Raw genomic sequence first — 21,563 nt, 5'->3', positions numbered from 1 at the left:
CCAGATTCGTTTTAGAAGAGCTTACATTTTGGCAGAACAAGTCCTGGAGGAAATCCCTCCATCTGAATTTGAGTTTCAGCATCTGCAAGACTGAATGTAAAACATCCATTTTCTTTATTATTTGTGTGTGTGTGTGTGTGCGTGTGGGGGGTCTACTGGGGTTGTTTGCATATCTATATGGCAGTCATGGCAGCCAGTACAATATTAATAATAAAAATAAAAGATATCTTACAAGTTGAGCAGAAAAGGGCAGTTTCCGGAAATTTTGCTTTTAACTTTGGAAAAATCAACTAAATAATTAATATACAGCTCAAAGCTGATACAAACAAAGGAAGTTATTCATGATTTATTCAAACAATATGAGCAAGGATAAGACTAATCAGAAAGGAGAGACCAAGAGGAGAGGACAAAGTGCTATAAATTGTTTTTCATCTTCACACTACCTACCAACATGGAAAAGAACAAAAAATGACAAGATGTTACATTTTTAAATTGTAACAATAAACCGAAAAACGGATACTTTTAATCTAAAATTTATCATCTTCCTGTGTACTTTTTCTCTTGATGTACGTTACGTTTTATATTTACTCTTTTTGACTTGCATAAAAACCTCCTCTTCTCAGCTTCCATTGAAAAACACATAACCATTATAGTATTATCAAATATAACTACAAGAAATAACTTAAGATGGTGTACTAATTGAAAATATGCCAATTTTTTCCTTTTCCATCAATTAACAGTGTGATCTTCCCACACAGCACTTACATTTAAAACTCAAAGCTGAAGTAAGACAAAATGCAGTAAAGTACTAATTGATAAGTTTGTTTGTTGAACAATTTGTTTATTTTTCTCAAATTCAATCAAAATAAATAAAAAACCTTTTAGATGTTTTTTAAAACAATGTTCACTTGTAAAATTAGTTTTGAAAAGCAAAAAACAAGAAATTGCAGCAGAAAATACATTCGTTTTTTACTGTGTTTACATTTTTTTTATCATACTGTCTTTGCCTTGTTTTAAACAAGTCCAAAGACCCTGGATTAATAGAAAACTGTAACGGTGATTCAAGTATATATATTGTCTACTCGAGTCATCCACCAGACCAAAATCTGCTTCCAGAGGAACCACTTGACTGAAGAAGCAGAAGATTAGATGCGCGCTGCAAAGCGTACAGGCAGAAAAGATTGAAGGAGGAAAGACAGAAATGTACTTTTTTCCCCTCTCCCTCACTTTATTCTTGTGAATTTTGAAATGAAAACTAGTGGTGCACAAAAGAGGTGATATCTGTTCGAAGGATAGAGGACGAAAAAAAATTTATTTCAACCAGCAGGTCTATTTCCTGAGTGAAATTACAGCTGAGTTGGTTTCAAAAGGAGATAAAAAGAGGAAGAGTGAGAAGTAACAGCAGCTTCATTTTCCAGCTCACAGTTGGTGTGGATGTCACCAGATCAGACATTGTTGCAGAGAAAGGCATGGCAGTATGGAAATAAGGAAACACAGTATAGCGAGATGGAAAAACAGCATGGAGGGTATTGTCAAAAACACATAAATCTGCATTTTATTTACCCAGTGCTTTTAAACCTGTAAGGTTTCCCAGAAAATCATAGTTTCTCCTGCAATTGGATTTAAACTGATGCTAAAGTACACATTTTAAAGCCTCATGGAGACAAGTTATCTACAGTGAAACAGTTAGAGGAACCAAGACCAGATCTGAATTTTCTAAGTCAGTGTCGAACTCAAAATGTTGAGGTTTTTTTAAAAGAGGAATAAACATGTTCTTCACCTCTTTCCAGCAAATTAAAATAGGTAATTTTGATGTTTTTTACAGAGTTAGGTCTATTAAAAATTCCAAAACAAATCAAAGACAACATTATTTGTTTTATTATTGACAGATATCCACTGAGTAAATGGCAGTTAACCAGAATCAGGTGACTGTCAGGTTGATCTACCCTGCAACCAGCCAGCATTAAACCCGAAAATCCGATATTTTTCTAATTCATACACACACCATAATAAAGCGCAGCTACACTGCTCTGACAGCAATACTCTGATGTGGAGGTAAAGGAAATGTCTAAAAGGAAAAAAAAATGAAGTCATCGGAAGCACATAAAAGCAAGTGATTTTAAAAAAGTTGTATTTTCTGACACGTTGAGACGTGTCTGCAGTTCATTAGGGCTGCCAGAGAGTTAGACTTGAAGGACTGGCTTTGCCTTGTATTATTACAATATGGCTAACACAAGTGAGCTTAAAATCCAATTACTTTCTTCATCTAAAAAATTTAACCAGAATTTAATATTTTTAATAAAAGCCAAAGCCAGATAAGACTTAATTTGAGATATTTATAATTATGCAAACGTGCAGAACTTTCACAGATGTTTTACAGTGTTATGTTTTAACTTCACAGTATGATTAACTTTGTAATTACATCACTATATTAAATGTAATAAGAACTTAAAATGTCAATTTCCAGTTTCAAATGGCTGAGTTGAAGTGGTTAATTGCAATCAACATGCAGTCCCCCCATTTCTTCACCTCTTCTGAAACAAATGTGGGTGGCCAGTTTAAATGCCAATGCCACCAACAGATCCAGCAGCCTGCTCATGTATTCTGCTACAATGCTGAAAAAGCATAGTAGAAGAGAACAAGGTGCTGCCAATACAACATTTTTTATTCTCAGAGCATACAAGCAAAATTCCTTATTGTCAAGTGATGCAAATATAAATATAGATTGGACGTCTATATTACATTTCTATTGTTGGGACCGCCTTAAACACTGAAATGTAAAAATCAACTGAAGTAAAATCAAAGGGCCATTCGGAAGGATAATTGAGAAGCCATCTGACCAGAAAAAATAGGAAGCTATTAACATCGGCTTCTATGGGAAAATCATACTGTGATATTTCACAAAGCGGGGACTCAAACTAGCTTTAGAACCTTTGACGCAACCTAATCTTAAAATGACCTAAAATTAACACGTAGCCTTCTGTGGTGCAACACAGTGCAATTCAACAGAAGCTCCCTGCAATAATCATACATCACCTTTGTTTTGTTGACCTTGTCTCGGAGAGTTGTTGATGCAACTCTTGGGTAATCTATGAATTTTCAGAGCATTTCTCTGTGCTAAAGGCTGTTTCTTATATTAGTTCCATTAGCATCTAAAAATCTGAGCTCAACACTCGATACGAAGAAACCAGTGGGTGGCTCTCGCCCGGAGGTCCTCAGAGTGAATGTTTTTATTTATTTGTGGGTTTTGTGCATATATTTAAAGTAAAGCAAGTTTGTATGCCATACAAAGTAGCAAAGAGTGAGATTTGAGGTCAAGCAAAGTATTTATACATGTTTCTTGAAGCCGCAATCAACGCCTCTGCCTTTACTCGCTCTGTGTCTTACATAAATACTTGGCACTGTTTGTTGTTGATTTTTATCGTAAAACAAAACTCATAATTTAAGCTGTAGCCAATGTCTTGGACACTTGCTGCAGAGTTCACCAACAATATTAAGGGAAAAAAACAACATGTAACATTTTATTTTATTTTATTTTAAACTAGGTCAGTGTTTTATGCAGCAACATGACCACATCAGTCTTAATGTAGAATAATTTGGGATTTGCATTTGGGACTTGATTTAAAATAAGAAGTACAGGTGAGTATTCTCAGTGGCCTTGGGTGTGACCGAGGCAGTGATAGAAAGCGATGTAGTCATTCAAATTAAAATAGAAGACTTGTTCCTGCTTCAGATGGGGAATGTTGGAGCAAATAAAACAAACCAGATGAGCTTCAGTGAAATTGGATCAGGAGTGATGGTAATGGTCGGCATGGGGCGACCTGTAGTTGATGAGATTGCTTTGGTTGGAGCTACAGCGTCCATCTGACAACCACTCTTGTTCTCATTCAGTACAAATCAATAGCTTACAGTGTTGCTTCTATAATCCTACCAAAAGGTCAGAGACCCTCATTATTACCAGGATGTGCTTAAATCTCAATCACAGGCCCCTCTGCACTCAGCAGGGATAGATCAGGCTGTTAGGGCTGCTTTACAATAAGCTTCAGTCAATCTGTTCATTTAGTCTGTGCTCACTAAAGAAAGTTAGTCAACAGAAGGTTCCAAAGCACTGGAAATAAAACGATGGATAACAAGCCTGAAAAAAGAAATCACCTCCTAAACTATTGACTGAACAAAAACATTTTTCTGTTAAATCCTAAAGTAGTACATAGTCTATAATAGTAGTTTGGATGTAGATGCTTGGTATATTTGTTCTGAACAAGCCTTTATTAATTCACATTTAATAACGCTGATAAATCAAATCAAGGAGGAATTTCTGGAGCTATGTTTTCCTAAAGCAGAAACATGAAAATGTGTAATATTTATAGAAGACACGGCCGCCCTTCTACTCTATACCAGATGTTTCATCCAGTATTTTTGTAAAAATTCTGCAGCTCTAGACTCTCATGGATTCCAATCAAAGGTACTACAACATCAATGTTCTCCCAGAAGGTGGAAACATACAAATAAAACATCAAGTTTCATAAGAAATGTTCTTATAAAACAGTTGCAGCTAAGGATTTTCTTTTATGAGCTGAGGGAGGGAGAATTGACAGCACTGTTGATTTGAAGCAAGATGGTTTACATGCTACCTCTATATGTGTATTCTCTCTGGTCTCTGTAAATTTCCCTTGGGTACAAATGTGCTTTTAGTGTGTGCATGCATAATTGTCCTGTATGTCTCTGTTTTACTCTGTTATAGACTGGCATTCTATCCAGGGTCTCTCGCTCAATGACTTCTAGATTCCAGCTCCCCTACAGACCTCCAAGGTAAGCAGCTATAAGCGATGAATGGATGGATTGACAGGCTGACAGTTACTTTTACACCCTTTTCTCCCAGTCGTTAACTTCTTCCACTTACTTTTAGAGCAAAATTAGGATGTGAAAGACGTGAGAAATCCATAAAAACAGCTTCACTGCTGTTGTGGTTTCTAGAAAGTAACAGTGGCCCGTATTGGGCCACAGTTCAACAAGTGTCAGAAAAACACAAAAGATACACTAGATTCAAAATGTGTTAAAGCCTTTAAAGAGTCTAGACCACATTTGATCATATATAGTTAAGAATCTACGGTATATATGATTCAAATTTAATCTGAAGCCAAGATTAAATTTGGCTTAAGAATGTGTGAAGTTTGGGTTTCACACATCCCAGACTTATAACAGTTTGGGATGTTATAAGTTTCCCAGACTTATAACAGTTTGGGATGTTATAAGTTTCCCAAACTTATAACAGTTTGGGATGTGTGAAACCTTAGTAATATTATCATTGTCATCAGAATCACCTTAAAATAAAAATGTTTTGTGTATTAAACAGATTGTACAGATTCTGTAAAAATAGTTCTACAATTTATAAAACACTTACAGTGGACCCCCAGTCAGAGACCAATACCTTCCACAAATACAGAAGACAACACTTACAACTGCCTATTTTAATTGTTCAAACACCAAATACACTTTGGCACACAGTGGACACCATCTTGGCATCTACACTCTTCTATGCCAATCCAGGCAAAGCTTCCTGGATTGGCAGCTTTGCAAATGTCAACCAATAGGATGCCAAGTAGCATTGCATCCAGATACTTCAGCTCCTGAAGTTGCAATTTATTTCAAACATTATAGATATGTTCTTTGTAAAAATCTTTGCATAGGCAAACTTTCTGCACATAACTTCAAGGGGTTATCTGTGATCTACTGATATAAGCAAGCCCCCCTGAATATTGCTAAAACCTTGTGAACTGTCTAGCAAGCTGGACACATTGTTACACCCAAAAGATGAAGTTTAGCCAGTCAGAAGAAATATAGTATAAACAGCAGAAAAAAAGACAAAATTGTTAACTCCTAATGCCAAACTCTTAAAGACTCTTTTGCAGCAACTGAATCGCTGCGGTTATGAGATTTTTATAAACACAGAGTTGATGCATCACAGTAGCAAGGCACTCCCCGCCTACAGTGTGATTAGGTGCTACTCTCTAACCCATAGCAGTGGTTAATTTGTCATTCTGGTGCAGTTATGTTCTAGATGAAGCTCTGGGAAACAGGGTGGAGATGTGTATCTTCTTCACGTACAGAGGCTCAGCCTGCTAAGGTGCCATTTACTTTAATTGCGGAAGGCGAGAACAGTTTGCCTTGCTCTTCCTTTTCTGTCATTCCCTGCTGATGGGCCTCGCCAAGGGATAGCTAAAGGTACATCACTATTGGATATGTGGGAGGAAAATAGACCATCATAAACTACATCACAGGCTTAATAGATGTATTGATCAGATGGACAAGCTCTCTATGATACAGTGGAATCAGCACATGATACCCCGCAGCTCAAGGGGCTGTCCAGAGTGATGGGTCCTATTTGTATTCCCAGCCAGACACCTTTTCCTCCATGTCATCTCTCGTTTCCAACCTGTAGACATCCGTTTTTCTTCTTCTCCCCTTAAACTACTCGTTGCTTGACAGTTCAAAGCATTCTCTGGACTTTAAAGCTGGTGATAACCAGATCCAATCGAAACTAGATTTCACACTCACCCTCTATCATGTCATACAAATTTACACACAATTTAAGCCTTCTCATGTTTATCTCTGTCTTTGCCTTTGCACCTGTGTGCTTGGTATCTCATTTAATGTGGTTGTTGCTTCTGTTCTGGTCTCGGGGTGACAGTGATACCAAAGGGGCCTCAGGGAGTCGTTGCTGACTTGCAGCAGGAGGATAATGAGATTAGTGAAACCACCGAGGCAGTATTAACAGCGGAAGACCCCTTTAACGTAAAACAAGGCGAGAAAGAAAGAAGGACTAATAAATCAATGTTGCTCTAATTAGCACAGAAAACCTGACTACCTGTAATAAACTGACAGAAACGTGTGCTTAAGATCGAAATCTATTTCATAAGAACTTGTCTATTTGTTAATTTAAAGTAGTAAGGCAGCTTCTGCAGAATTGACCCAAATGTTTTCACCAGTTTTGCTGATATTTTGAAGAGACCGATTACATTTTCAGGTTTGCACAGCGGTTGCCCTCAGCAAACATTATCTCCATCAGCAGCTTGATCCACCCGTAGCAGTGTTCACACATATCAAACATGAAAATTCATTCAGACAGAAAAAACTCATTGCAGTCCTACACTCAACACAAACAGCTCACATTCTCAGCACATCAAGAAAAAAAGACTTCACAATAGAAATTAATCTGAGCATCAGGATCCACATGACTGAGTATTTTACCTCAACAGAGTGACCTGTGACAAGTGAGCTAAAAAAAAAAGACAAAACAAAACAACCTATCTGATGCAGCAATAAAACCAACATCTGGTTTTAGTGGATGAGAGGAAAATCTCTCCCATCCACTGTGAAATTATCTGTTTTCTTTCACCTGACAGTCTTGTTGTGTTTCTGTTATGGCAAAAAAAAAAAAACAAGACCAAGATTACAGGTGGATCAGGACCTCCCACTTGAGCTGGATAAACAATAGAAAACAAGCAGCTTCAAGTAATCACAACCTCCCATCAACAAGCACTGATCAGGGACTGATAATAGCATTGTACTGAGTATAAGAGTTTGTATTGAAAGGATAATATGACTTTTGTGTTTGACTGAGTGCTGTGAGAAACATTACACTGCTTTCAAATGGGAATTAGGACCTTGTGTTTTGAACACAAAGATGCACACAGGACAGTTGATGTTCAAGACTTAATCATACACGTTTTGATTGCACTACTCAAAGTTGCTGAAATACAGTGTTTGCTTTTGTCAACTAAAAAAGATAGTTTAAGTGTTTTAATTTATGTAGATGCTCTGACTCATTTGCGTCTTAGCTGCACACTAAACTTTTGCATTAGGTTGTATGCCCTGAATAGTTTATCCATTCCCAGTATTTATATTGTAACAAACTCCACAAAGCAAAATAAGGCAGAGTAATAACTTCAGAATTAAGAAAGAAAAGATTTAGACATTTATGTGAACACTATAATTTAATTTTACTCTGCAATGTTGTGCTGAGCATGTCCTAAACTATCCTTTGAAAAGAAGAGGAAAAATAAGAAAACATGACCAACAGTAAATACGAGTCACTCTAGTTTGCATACTGCAGCAAAACTCTTACTTGTAAGTACTGACCTCCTTGGATGATGGACAGTTGGCTCCATAAGAGGTCTCACAAAAGAGAGCTTATCAAAAGTTGATTTTGTCATTTGATAGAACGAAAGGCACTGCTCTTCTCTACGTCACGTGACCTCTTAGTTTAACAAGTGTTTTAGTTATGCATCTTAATTTTGCATATGGTGTAGATGTTTGTAGATGCTTGCCAAAAAACTGGCACAGAGCACAGATGAAACAATTGTCATCAAATCTTGTGATGATCAAAGGAAAGTTATAAGTTTACAAAGCAACACATATGTGTAGTCCATACTTAACTGGGAACCCACAAAAGAATATACATGCCAAATTATCAACAAGGCTAATAAAAATCAACAGTAAACATGCTAACAATAACATAGCACTTCTTCAAAGGGATTGTGATAAAAATGGCAAGACCTCAGCCAAAGCAAGATGTGTCTTAATTAAAGACTACTGATGCTTAGAAACAAATGAAATAAGACCAACCATGCAGATGAGAGAACTGTAAAGAAGCATGCTAAACGAAGAAGAGTGGGCACAAAAACCTACAAACCTACAGCCAACTACACAAGTATGGCAATTTTGGTTTCTGATAGTTTACATTGATCAAATAAGGAGATAACGTCACTGTCAAATCCTTTCTCAGCTTTCTTGTTGTCCAGAGGATGCTTTCATGGCTAAATAAAACAATGTCCTTTTAAACAATAATGACATCATCCTTTCTGCATTTTAATCAGTCTAACTTTCACATCCAAATGAGTTTTAGGTTAAGAAAGTAGAGTTTTACTTTTCGAGTAGCTGAAGGGAAAAGGGGGAGTGTAAACTTTTGTGTAAACTTTAAAGTTTTCAGATATTTTCCAGAAAATGCAAAACTCAAAGTTGGACTTACGGAGGAGAAGTTGTGCGCTCCACAGGGCTCTCCCTTGTATTTGCATGACAGAAGCATTTCATCCAGCTGGTGGCTCAGTCTGTCCATAAACTCCAGGTTGGTTCCCTCAAAGTTTCTGGGTGGCAGAAAGAGCCTGAAGTCTGAGAGTTTCCTGAACCAGGACAGACGGTCCTCCTGCATCAAGTCCAGAACCATAGGTCTTACTGTTCGGTTAGCCAGCAGCAGGCCAAGCCAGTGGCCAGCAAAGTACAGGTCGCTCTTTGTAAGTTTGTAGAGGCGAATTGGGTTGTTGTTGCAAATAGTCACAGCAGGAAAGGCAAGTTCTTTGGCCCATTCGGTGTGGACTCGTGTGTACGTGGGAAAGGACAGCCAAAGAAGAAGTCGGTTAGAGGACCAGGATAACAGCAACCCCAGGGAGGTGCAGAGGGCCAGCAGCCAGAACGCCCGGCGGCCAACAGAACCTCCAGGGACACAAACATGCCGCAGGCCGTGTAGACGTGTCCTTGACAACAGAGTGGAAGTGACCTGAGCCAGAGTTGGCTTCGTGAGACGTCGCTTGCGAGCCTTTCTGATCATGGCTGGGGAACCCCTCCGGAGACAGTGCCCCTGCAGGGCCATGGCTGCCCACAACACTCCTACAACCGCAGGAGAGGCGTCATTTCCTGGCCAGGCCTCAGGGACAGGGGCCAACATGTAGCTCCAGGAGAAATCCACTATATAACCTTTATCTATCCATGCACTCAATCACAATAATATTGTGTGTACATCAAAAAGATTCTTGTGTGGTTTAAAGTTGTCCATCACACAGCAGCAGCAGCTACTTGTTGGTCCTCATTCCTAGTCTCAGTCTGAAAATTGCTCCAATCATTCAACTCAGCAGGGAAAGAAGAGACAAATCAGAGGGAAATGTGCTCTAAGCAAGGTGTCTTCTACATGAGCGAGTCCAGAATCCATGGCAGTTAGTGTGACAGTGAACAAGAGATGATAAGACAGAGAGAGCAAAGGGAAGAATAAGATGAAGAGGATACAGAGAAAGAAGAGAGCAGAATAAAAATACCAAAGGATAAGCAGTAAGGACAAAAACAAATGTAGGAAGGGAAGATAATTAAAATAATGAGATGACAGGGGTGATTGATTGGTTGGTGTGGTTGTGTCTGTCCTAGCAGAGATTTTCTTGTTCCATCTCATCCCTTTTTGGTGGAGTTGTAGCTTAGTGCTCCAAAGCCCATCAGGCTCTCAGAGGTGATTATCAATTGAGATTATTATCAATCTTTTCCTGAAATCAGTACAAACTCTAATACATAAAAGATATTCAAAGGTTGTTGGCTTTCAGTCTCTCTGTGCATTCTCACTTTAGATGCTCCGACTCCTCTCCTCGTGCTCAGCTTTGACCGGTTTTATTAGCTTCTTCAGGGATCCTCCAAGTAGTTTTTGATCTGCTTCTCAACCCCATCGTCACAGATGGAAACCCACAACATGCTTTCACATTGAAAAGAGGGCATTCATGCATATTCACAGACATGCACAGAGGTTTTCTATGGAAAATCTGAGCCAGGCTAATCCACTCAGTGACACTGATCTCAACATCTCTCACCGCCTTTTCTCCGTCTCCTGGTCTCTTCCTCCATAGTTTTTCTCCGCGACTTAGTCAGTGCATCTCTCATTTTAATATTCCTGTCATGTCCTCGATCCTCTTTCTAAAAATAATCTCTTCAAATCAAATCTATCAACTTGCCCTCATGCTCCTCCTCTTCTTCTGTTGTGTCAGGCAAGCCTTTGGTCAGGTTCACTCTCCTCCTCTTTTTATACTCCTTTTCCACTTTGTACACACTCCAGCTTCTCCCTCCGTCAGGAAAGGCTTCTTCGTGCGCTTTCCTCAGTCTGGGTCCTTGTCTGATTTTACCAGCGTTCTCCTTCTCCCTGCTCTGAATGACTTCTCTCTCCTCTGTGATCACTCTGTTTATCCCGCCTCCCTCTCTCTCCTGTGGTTTCCTCCAGTTTACAGGCAGCTTTTCCTCCCTGTGTCACCTCTTCTCCTCCTCTTCCTGCACCACAGCTCCGTCCACGCTGCCGGTGAGTCCGTCACTGATGAGAGCGCCTGTCTCTCTCTGTGCTAACTTGTGCCGTCCTTCGCCCCCCTCTGTTTGCCTGCTGCTGCTGCTGCTAAGCAGCAACAGAACGATAAGCGGCAGGCGTTTGCATGCAGTGCACATCAATAAAATTTTGTGCTTTCAGTATATTCAAAATCTATTTTTCCCCGAATGTGGAGATTGAACATTGATTTTGAAATCAGTTTTAAAACTAAAACTGCAATTTAAGAAGCAGAATGTGCAGCTACTACTCACTTACATCGACTAGGGGTCAGTTAAGGTGCTTCAACCATCTCATAAGGATGCAGACCCAGAACTCATTGATGGTTCTATGCATCCTCTAAATGTGTTGGTATCCTCTAGAATTAGCCAAACAGTGTCATTGATACAGGTGACTAAATATCAGAAATGAAGGCAATCAAACTAAAATAACATTGTTAACAAATTAGGTCACATAAGAGTTGAATATCAAAAACTAAAAAAAACAACAATAATAAAAAGATCCTGGATGAGAAATAGACTGAATTTATGTAGTGTTTTTCTTGTCATACACTTAAAGCACTTCACACTAGAGAGAAATTCAGTCAATTGCCTTCCCAAACACACACTCATCCACAGACCTATTCACTTACAGTAGCCAATAAGAGCCGTGCCCAGGGGCACAGCTACACGTGGCACAGTGAAACTGGAACTGAACCAACAGGCTGTACAGTGATAAAGAGAAGGAAGTTACCCAAAGAACTGTCAGGTCATCCTAAAATTAAAAAAGATTGATACAGAACATCAAGACCCGAGTACTTATTTACCAAATTTGAATTGGTGTACTACATTTGTAAAGGATAGAATCAGAGAATCTCTCATTGATTGTTACTTGGATTTAAATGATCAAAATAGACACAGCACAATGTGTCACCTTTCCTCTTTTTTACTGTTTTCATAAAAGATAATTGGGTCCCATCAATTTTTTATTGATGTAAACTGCATACAATTTAGCCTGGTTGTGTATTCTTTTCTATATTTTTTTAAGTGAGCAAACCGTTTATTTTTTGCGTTTTGTTCTATTTTGTAAATACAAAAAAATTGAATAGGATTTCAATTATTTGTCATCACTTGGTGTTAATTAAAAATCTACATTCTACACTCATTGGCTTCAAATTCCTCCAGGCAAAACAGCCAAATTCTCCCCAAGCCCACATCATATGCATGAATGTTTTGGAGTGGCGCAAAAAAAGAGATAGAGCTAGAATTTGCATCAAACCATACCTGGTGTAATTTAGTTGAATGTGTATAAGCAACTGGAATATGATTGTGCTTTTTCTTCATGTTTCTCAGGAGAAAACTATAATTAACAGCACCAAATCAGAAACATCATTATTGCAATTTAAATAATTTTTATATTTTGTTCAGTCAAGTCAAAGCAGTAAAAATGTTTTTTGATATTCAATATAGTTTCCAACGCAGCAAACACACAAAAGCTTTTATATTTACTTTCTGTGGAGTCAAAATTATGCACTCTGAATTTTCACATGTACATAATTCTAACACTGATATTTAGAATTGCAAATATTCCATAATGTCAAAGTTATAGTGGGCTACTGCTGGAAACATTATGAAGTATGACCAATAAAGGGTTCAATTAAGGAGAAATACATATTGAAAATGCTCAGGGTTAAATTAAAACAGCATGAGTAGTTGGACTCTGGCTTTGCTTTTAGATTTCAGTTCTCATCAAGAGCCGACTTTCAGTATAATTGTCTTCAGCTTTAATGGGGTCTCCAAATACTACACCAGCCAACAAGCAATAGCTATTCAATACTGAGAAGGAAAATGGGCATCAATATAAATCACCAAAAAGCTTCAGAGACAACTCTCTGAGCTCTTGATCATCCAGCAAGGCAATACATTGCTTTGGAAATTTTGAGGTATCACTCATTAGCATTCCGCAGTCTTCTGCCTATTACTGAGAGCATTTTGTCTCCCAGTGTGACTGAAAATATATTTTCATTATTTTTTACATCTCTTAATTAAACACCCGCAGGCTTGTCTATTTTCATATTTTTTTCCCAACTTCTGTTTGTTAAAGTTCCCAATTTATTTAACTTTATAATTTTTTTTCCATCACATCATGTGCCAAGTTTGTCCTTCCAGCAATATTCAAAACAGGAGGTTAAAGGCCGAACCTGCTGCAGGAACAGTCAGATGTGCAGTTCTGACATTATTTTGACAAAAACTTAAATTGCTCCTAAAGGTCTAAGGATGACTGGATCACTGCAGCAATGCATAACTCCCTTTAATCACATTGTTGAACAGAAATATATAAAACATAATTTGAGCTCCGCCCCCATGAAACCCTGCACATCATTTAAAGAAACCTTTCACGAACCTTACAGCTTCCTTCAAAAATATAAATTATCATAAACATGCACAGATATTGCGTCGTAACCAAGGAGCTCAACCAGAACTTTGAAAAATAGTAAAATACTTTCATCCATAATTCATGTCAGGTCAAAACACAAAACTGAAATGCAGAATTGGGATGTGAAATGCATGCACATACTATTAATTCCTCAAGCAATTACTATGTGGAATACACACAGAAAAACAGACTCATACTGCCTAAAGCGAGATTCAGAGGCATCCTTCCAGAGCCTGGATTCACAGGCTGAATAATTAGCTTAGAGCCATAAAGACGGTTTCTCAGTCCAACAAAGCAGCCAGAGTAAAGAACACCTCAAAGGCTGAACATATTCAATTTGCAATCCATAAGCATGTGGGAAATCATACATTAATTAGGGATATAGTCAACCCAGGCGTCTGATACAATTACACATCGCCCTCTAACAGCAGAGCAATGACATTTATATTCATATACATTTCCTTCCCTCCTTCTCCCAGATCAACTGAGACACTGGAGTAAAATGCTTGTGAGTGATATATAAACCCCAATCAAACATTAACAGAGTCATACTAATGAGGTGGAGAATGCTGGGTTAAAAATGCTTAACAATGGTAGCTGTGCAAAGTTCCACGTATGTGTACGAGGAAGGCAGAATTTGTGGATGATTAATAAGGATACGAGTTTCATGCTGGCCTCGGTGAACGCTCAGGTGAGCCCGAGTCAGTGGCAAGCGCATGAAAAATGAGGAAGGCGAATAAAACTGTAGATCTTGTGGCAATCTTCCATCCATCAAGCTTGACTTAAGTGTAAGTTATGTCAGGCAAATCACAAACATCAACTGGTTTTTCTGCTTCCTGAACTTTAGAAACTAAATGTCAGCACTGTCAGATAGAAAGCTCACAATTATTAGTATCTTCAAAGTCTATTTCTGGAGGTTGGTATAAAATAAAAATCTATGCTCCAGAATGATCAAGTGAAAAGGATTAATAACAGCTGTTCATGTACCTGTAACATGTAACTAATGTGACTCAGAGCCACCATAAGAAACCTTCATTGTAAAATGACAATGGGGGTTTAGTTCAAGCTTGTCCCATCTTATTCGAGTCACTGCTGCAGATAATAACATGTTGAGCCTGGTGAGCTTTTGTCACCAGAACATTGCTGTCATTAACACATTATGTATGGGTGGATTCATCAAAGTATTTTATTATTTTTAACACTGGAAAAAACAGTGTCAGTGCTGATCAGTGTTGGTGAGTCCTCTGTATTTAACCTTAAATTGATTTGCGGGCTGTGCATTAACATAAAGAATGTCTTTGATGTAGCTGATGTAAGCATAACTGTCCTGCTGCATTTTTCTCCACTAGATGATGGTGTCCTTGGTTTATTGTTGCAGCGTCTGCTGTAATCCATAAGTGTCATGTTGAACTGTATCTCTATTAAATCTCTACAAGACACTTGTACATTGCAAGTCTTCCTTCTGGGATTTCTTTTCTAAATGAAAAATTGTGTTTGCATTCAGTTTAACATTCTTCAATACATTCTCTACCTTACTATTGATGTGCTTCTGGATTTAATAATGTTAGACAACTGGGTAGTTTACTCAAAAAAACCCCAAAACAAGTAAACACCAACTTAGAAAGTCTAACTGCGTTATCAGACTCTGTATGTACTGTTAAAGAACAGCAAATGAAATGTGACATATTTGACTGCAAATGTCTTCTCTGTACTAAGATTGGGTTTCTCCAAATGTAGCCAACATAGTAAACCAATGATCCACTAAACCATGACTCACCAATATGTTTTCATTTAACATAAACAATATACAGTACTTGGCAATGCAACACAATACAGTGATGATGGGTTAAAGGTGGAGTTACGACTGAAATCCCGGAAGAGCCCCCAATTGTTACGACAGGCTCAAAGTCATAACAAAACGGGAGACCATGCAGTGGTTAAAGTGCATAAAAAAGGAATATTTAATAACAAAAACAACAATGGATTGTGGATGTCAGTATCAGTGGTGTAATGTAAATGCATGGATGTGGTGTATAAGTGCATATGGAAGTGTTGAAGTGCAAAAACAAAGAAACTCAAATGCGTAAAAGGAGGGGAGCTGAGGCCTGGCAACAGAACACCACAAGCATCAAGCAGCAGAGTGGATGGCGAAGGCGACCCAGAAGGTGGAGACAGCCAGGTTCAAATACTCTCCAAATCAACGGATCAGAAACACCTGCAAAGGGGGAGGAGCCCAAAGACAGACAAAAGCAACACCTGCAGCCCAGCCCTTAAGGCCCAGGGCCGTAACAGCGGAGTGTCAGAAAGAATAGGAGCTTCTTAAGGAGAAAGGGGCACCAAATTGCAATGTCAAATATCATTTAAGTTGTGTCTGATATACATAGCATTTCATAACAACTAAAGTTAACATAGATATTTGATTGTGCTATAAAATGACACCAAGTGGCTGGAAAATTCAAAATACCCACTCTTTAACTCTACTCCTGTTGCCTTACGCTCTGTACCAAAAGAACATAAGGAGTGATTACACTGATAAAAAAAAAGAAGTGTTTTCACGGGATTATCAAATCCCATCTTCATAGCAAAGTGAAGTGGCATCAGTTCAAGTTCATGTGGAAAACACTCATTTTTGCATATTGCCTTAGGCAGTAAACCTTGGCACTGCTGCCAAAAAACATTTGCTTTCATGGTGAAGTTCTGAATATTCAAACAGTGAATAACAAAAACCATACATGGCAAGTTTACTCGTCTAGCTGTCTGTTCTGTCAAGGCAGGAGGTGAAGAGCAAAAAAAGATATTACAAGAAAATGCTTCTGAAGGTAAGAAATGAACATTTTACTTGGTTGGAGATGCCCAGATGAGCTGTAATTTTATCTGTCAGGCACAGAGGGGAAACGCATTCAGAGTTAACAAGAAACCACTGGAAACTGTCATACATGTATTTATTCCATGAGTTATTGTAATAACAGCCGGTGAATTGAGATAGTTACAGTTTGCACTGCAGATGATCTCAGCAACTCTCATAGCATGCATAACAGTGGCACAGTGCCAGTTTACTTCAGACTAAACAGCATCAAATCACCTAAACAATTAACAATCAATGGCACAACTTAAAAAATACACATATTAACCTAATGCTATTATGATAAAAGTAACTCCAAAGTGCATAGCAGTCTTTAATGAAAGATGTTTTCCCTTACAGATTTTTGTGTTGTCGTTAAGGAGGATCCTTTACTTCAGATAAATTATAGATAAATGACAAAATATGATCAACATACTACAAATCCAAACCTGCTACTCTGCAGCGATACAAGCCTGAGCAATCTGAAACAAATGATGTCAATCTTTGCTGTAATAGCAAAAGAAAATAAAATATAAAACATAATTCAACTAAAAGACAATAGTCAGATGATGCTCAACAAAAGCATATGCAGATTATCCTCTGATGGACTGTTCTAGTAAGGACAGAGCATAAAAAAGAGAAGCCAAAAATTCATGGTTCATCAAAATTCCTGCCCTCGAGGTAGTAATGGAAATAATCTCCCTCCAGAACCTGCAAAGACTAAAACGTAGAGGTGAGGAGGAGGTACTGTGGCAAAAAGTAGTCAGACAGTAAAAAATAACCTTGCTATTTGGGAGGGAGGTTAATACTGAACAAAAAATGAAAAGCCATGAGGTGCGACATTTGTTTCCCAAAGTCTGATGGGACAAAAGCTTTGCAAATGGATGGTGAGCAAAAGATTTAAACACTTAAAAATAGTCACAATTTCGTTTTAGAAATGAAAATGCAGATCAACTTAGCAGCACCAGAGACAAAGACATTCAAGTCAGTAGATGAGAGACAAACTGTAGAAGATGTTTTATTTAGAAAAGCATGTATATCAGAAATGAATTTAAAAAGGGAATCTAAAATGATTAAATGTTATTAAATAACTTTGTAATGATTTCAAATATTTTATTCTGCCTGTTGTCAGTATATTAACCATACTTAGATTTCCTGACAATATACTGTTTAATCCTACTTAAGGTAAATTCAAGTGAACTGCTAGATTAAGAAAAAGTGAAAGATTATTATCTGCTTCTATACCTAGAAATGTGTTTGTGTTTTTCTAAGTAAATGGCAAAAGAAAAAAATTATTAGAATTTTGAATACTATTAATTTTTCATAACTCAGTGGATGGCTTCCAAACAGATTAACTGAAATCAAAATGTGAGCTAAATAAACCTTACTCTACTTAACTCTATCTTACTATCTGTGCTTTGGGTCAAGTTTGGGGCTTGTTTGCTGAAAAAGTTAGAAATGAAAACCAACAGATCAAAAGCTCTGTTAAAACAAACAACAAAACTGGCATTGAAAATTATTTATAAGTTGTGATTCTACAAAACAAGATTTTCAGCGAAAAAAAAATGGTAGAGAAAAGCAGTCCTTTGTGACTTACAAAACAAAATTAGTAGTTAAGCTATTACGCCTTTTAAAACTCACAATATCTGTTAGTTGATAAACAATTTGCAATATAGTTATCGACCACCAATGAGCTTTTTTATGCTTCTGCAGACAAAGGTAATAATTAAATTTGTGTGGGGAAAAAGCAACGCAATTACATTATAAGCTAAAAAAAAAAAAGTGCTGCATTGTTTATGCAGTTCCATTCCCATCTCTATGATGATACCATCAGCTCTTGTTACACTAATAGTCCTCCCCAGCTGACACTACCTACATGCAGTCTGACAGTTCGGCAGTCGTCCAGCTGCTCTCTGCACACACATCCCTGCCCTTTACAGCTCCCACTGGGTGTCCACTCGCTCTTTAAATCTTTCTGTCAGCAGACCTAAAATGCTCTGCCAAAATACCTGCTTCATATTTATAATCAGGAACAAAATGCTTTCTTAAAGTGGTTCTCAGACTGTTTATAACTAGTACTAGCTCGGTAAAAGCCTGGTACTCCAAGTGCCACCGTACTGTCTCTCTCCATGACTTTACTCGACTTCTTCCAGTCAGATGAAAATAAAAATATGCACTGTTTGTAAAAACATGTGTTTCATTTTACTTCAGAAGCTGGAATTCCCCAGTTTGTCTATGAAAAACATAACAGAAAGGTCTTAAGAAATATGAATCCAAAGTGGAAACTTGGTGGTTTCTACCCGATCCTGACCTTAAAATTTAATATGGCTGCCCTGAATTTAAAACATGGTGATGGCTGCAGTAAAATTTATTTGGCACTTCTTACAATTTGTGTCTAATTGAACCTTTCACATGCAGTTAAATAAAATCTTAATCATCAATTATGTAGCACTTTATGGGGTACCCTGTGGAGTAGAGGTAAAGTGATCGGGGAGCCCCCATCCTAAGTTTGATTCCTGACCTTTAGACCTTTCCTGCATGTCTTCCCTGCTTCTCTGTCTGCCCATTTCCTGTCTGGTGATTGTGATTAACAGGCTTCTGCAGCACTTGATGGCATGCAGGAGATAATGCTATCATTTGAATCAGGTGTGCAGGAGTAGAGGCACATCTAAAATATGCAGGGCAGGAATGAGAAACACTGCTTTAGCTCATACTCTCAGAGCTCCACATTTTCTGAACTGATTTTCTCTTTCAGTAATTTCCATTTTAAGTAAAGATCATTATGTTTGAACAATCCATGTTTTGGCGGGAATTTAACTCTGTAGAATACGTAATATGTTTTAGCCTGCAAATAATTTGTACAATTTCTAAGCTAACAGAAACAGAAAGGTGGATGCAACTAAAATTACATACAGACAAATAGTTAGACACTGAGTATTCTAATGGGCCTAAAGTAAAAAATACTAAAGAAGGTTCTTGGTGTATTATAATTTTTGGTCCATTATTGTATTTTGTCTGGATAAAGAGTTAAAAGCAACATTGTTTGACCCATTTAAAAATGTTTTACTTGGTATCTTGGTCGAAATGTGGCTAAATTGGTTCAAAAGGGAAAGTTAACTTAACATCTAAAACACACATCCTTGAATACATCACTACATTGAACTAAATTTAAAAGGAACAAATACACTCAGGTAAGATGAGCGACTGAACATGAGGCCACTTTCAAAACATTTAAGCACATCTGGCATTTCACTCAACTAATCAGCCACACCATGAGCGTTTAGATTTTATACTAATTTACAAGATAAGACCTTTAAAGTATAATTTTTCTTTTACATTCGTTTTTATCTTTCAGTCATATTGTTTCAAAGTTTATAAACTTAAACCTTGTCATGTGAGCTGTTTTCAACTGACAGAACAGAATATAATTGGATGTATTTATTAACCCTTATTGACTTTTGTTCCTCAAATGAAAAAAGTGATACAATTTTTTGACACATTGCCATTGTGAAACTCCGATCTTATTAACTCCAAAAAGAATAAAAAAAATTCAGTGTTTAAGCCCCAAATTATTTCATGTCTGCAGCACTGCTGTGCTGGCCAATTTGGGAAGATAAAAATGGCTGAATTAATATTGATTTTGGCATAAATTAGTTACTTCAAAATATCTTTGTTTTCAGTAAGGCTTATATTAAAAATCTCTTATATTGACAGCCAGACTTAGTATTATAAACACTGTTTTTATTACTGAAAAAGTCTACTCCTCTGGCTGGCAAAAAATGAAATTGTGCACACAAATGAAATATAGATCACATTATATCGATGCTGTTGAGTTTTTCTTTTAGTAAAAGAAAGACAGAGGGAATTTCATACAGTCAAACTTTGCAGCAATAAAATATTGTTTTTCCAGCTCTAACATCTGCTGTTTCTCTGTTTACAACCAAATATACTTTCCCAATAAAAACTAATCAACAACTACGTTGAAAAAACACCTTTTCTACTTCCATGCAGCCAGCATACTGTGTAGATCTGTCAGTGTGTTCGCAGCTCCCTGTGTGTTAGACTGTGACTCAGCACGTCAGCAAAATTCAGCATGTTGATCCTGTTAGCTCAGAGCGCTGACTCTTCATGTGAGACATCACTCTGATCTATACTTTAGACTAAATGTTCAGCTCTGCGGTATATGAAGGCTGGTGAGAACATAATAGACAAATAGGAGGTTTTGTTTGGCAGGAAAGTTTTCTGGAAAATAATTGCACCTTTGGTTCAACAATTAACCTGCTTACCATCATTGTGTTATCTCTTAAATTAAAATGACATAAAATCCAGTTTCATCTTGGCCAACAGAAAAGGTGCGGCTAATGAAAAGCCTCTGCTGTTCCATAGTTCGTGTTTCATTTTGCTGAGAATCAAATTCGATTAGAATGAAAATGAGCCGGTCCCAATCTATGTTCCAAATTATAAAGGAAAGGATAAAGAAAATCTCGGCAAGGGAATAGAGAGCTCAGAGCCGAGCCTGCCACAACAGTTCCAGCTAATGATGCCATTAGTGCTACGGAGCAGCACAATCAATCAGAGAAGTGATTAGCATGGGCATGTAGAGAGAGCCGGACCATTAGTCAGATGTGCTGTGTATAACCTTCAGGACTCTACATGGCGAGGAGCAGTGTATCGCAGACCTACTATGGGAAATATACAAATGGTCACTATAATGATGTGTAAAACATCATCATTATGTGTTCATGTAATTCCTAAGGAATAATAATAATAAAACATCAATATGTCATAAAAAATAACATATATTCTAAAGTAAAGGTGCTACAAAGTTTCTCAACTTTTATTCTCCTCTGCTACTTGTAGGATATTGATTGTTTACACTTTTCTCAGCATGATAAAAGAAAGAATAAACTAGTTGAGGCAGGAGATTTATGGTGGAACAGCTACATTCAGAGATCACAGTAAGCAAGGCTGGGGTGAAAGAAGAGAGAATGCTCAAGACTAGCTATGGGAATCCTGTTAAAACATAACAATGGTAATCCACTTGACAGTATTTCTGTTCTTTTCAGGTAATGATGTGAATTTTATAGTCACTAACCAGATGTGCAGAGTATACAGGGAAACTCTGGACTAAATGTTATGTTACTTCTGTTCAGAATAGAGTCAATCCTTTGGTTTCCTCCAGATTTC

General features: G+C 37.6%; 1 protein-coding gene across 2 annotated transcripts in view; it reads right to left on the bottom strand.

Annotated features, from left to right (window-relative positions):
• asic2 (acid sensing ion channel subunit 2) overlaps positions 1-21,563 on the bottom strand; it is a 355,639-nt gene that overhangs the window by 107,183 nt on the left and 226,893 nt on the right. The window contains exon 1 of one of the 2 annotated variants that reach the window (XM_005796664.3): positions 9,029-11,115. The exons of the other annotated variant lie outside the window; for it this stretch is intronic. Within the exon in view, the coding sequence (XP_005796721.2) occupies positions 9,029-9,721 (693 nt within the window). The 5' untranslated portion in view covers positions 9,722-11,115. Of the gene's footprint in view, positions 1-9,028; positions 11,116-21,563 lie in introns of those variants that run through there. 2 annotated transcript variants of the gene reach the window in all.

The sequence above is a fragment of the Xiphophorus maculatus genome, chromosome 16, assembly GCF_002775205.1.
Source record: "Xiphophorus maculatus strain JP 163 A chromosome 16, X_maculatus-5.0-male, whole genome shotgun sequence".
Lineage (NCBI taxonomy): Eukaryota > Metazoa > Chordata > Actinopteri > Cyprinodontiformes > Poeciliidae > Xiphophorus > Xiphophorus maculatus.
Note: the sequence above shows the minus strand (reverse complement) of the source record. Positions and strands in the feature narration are given on the sequence as shown.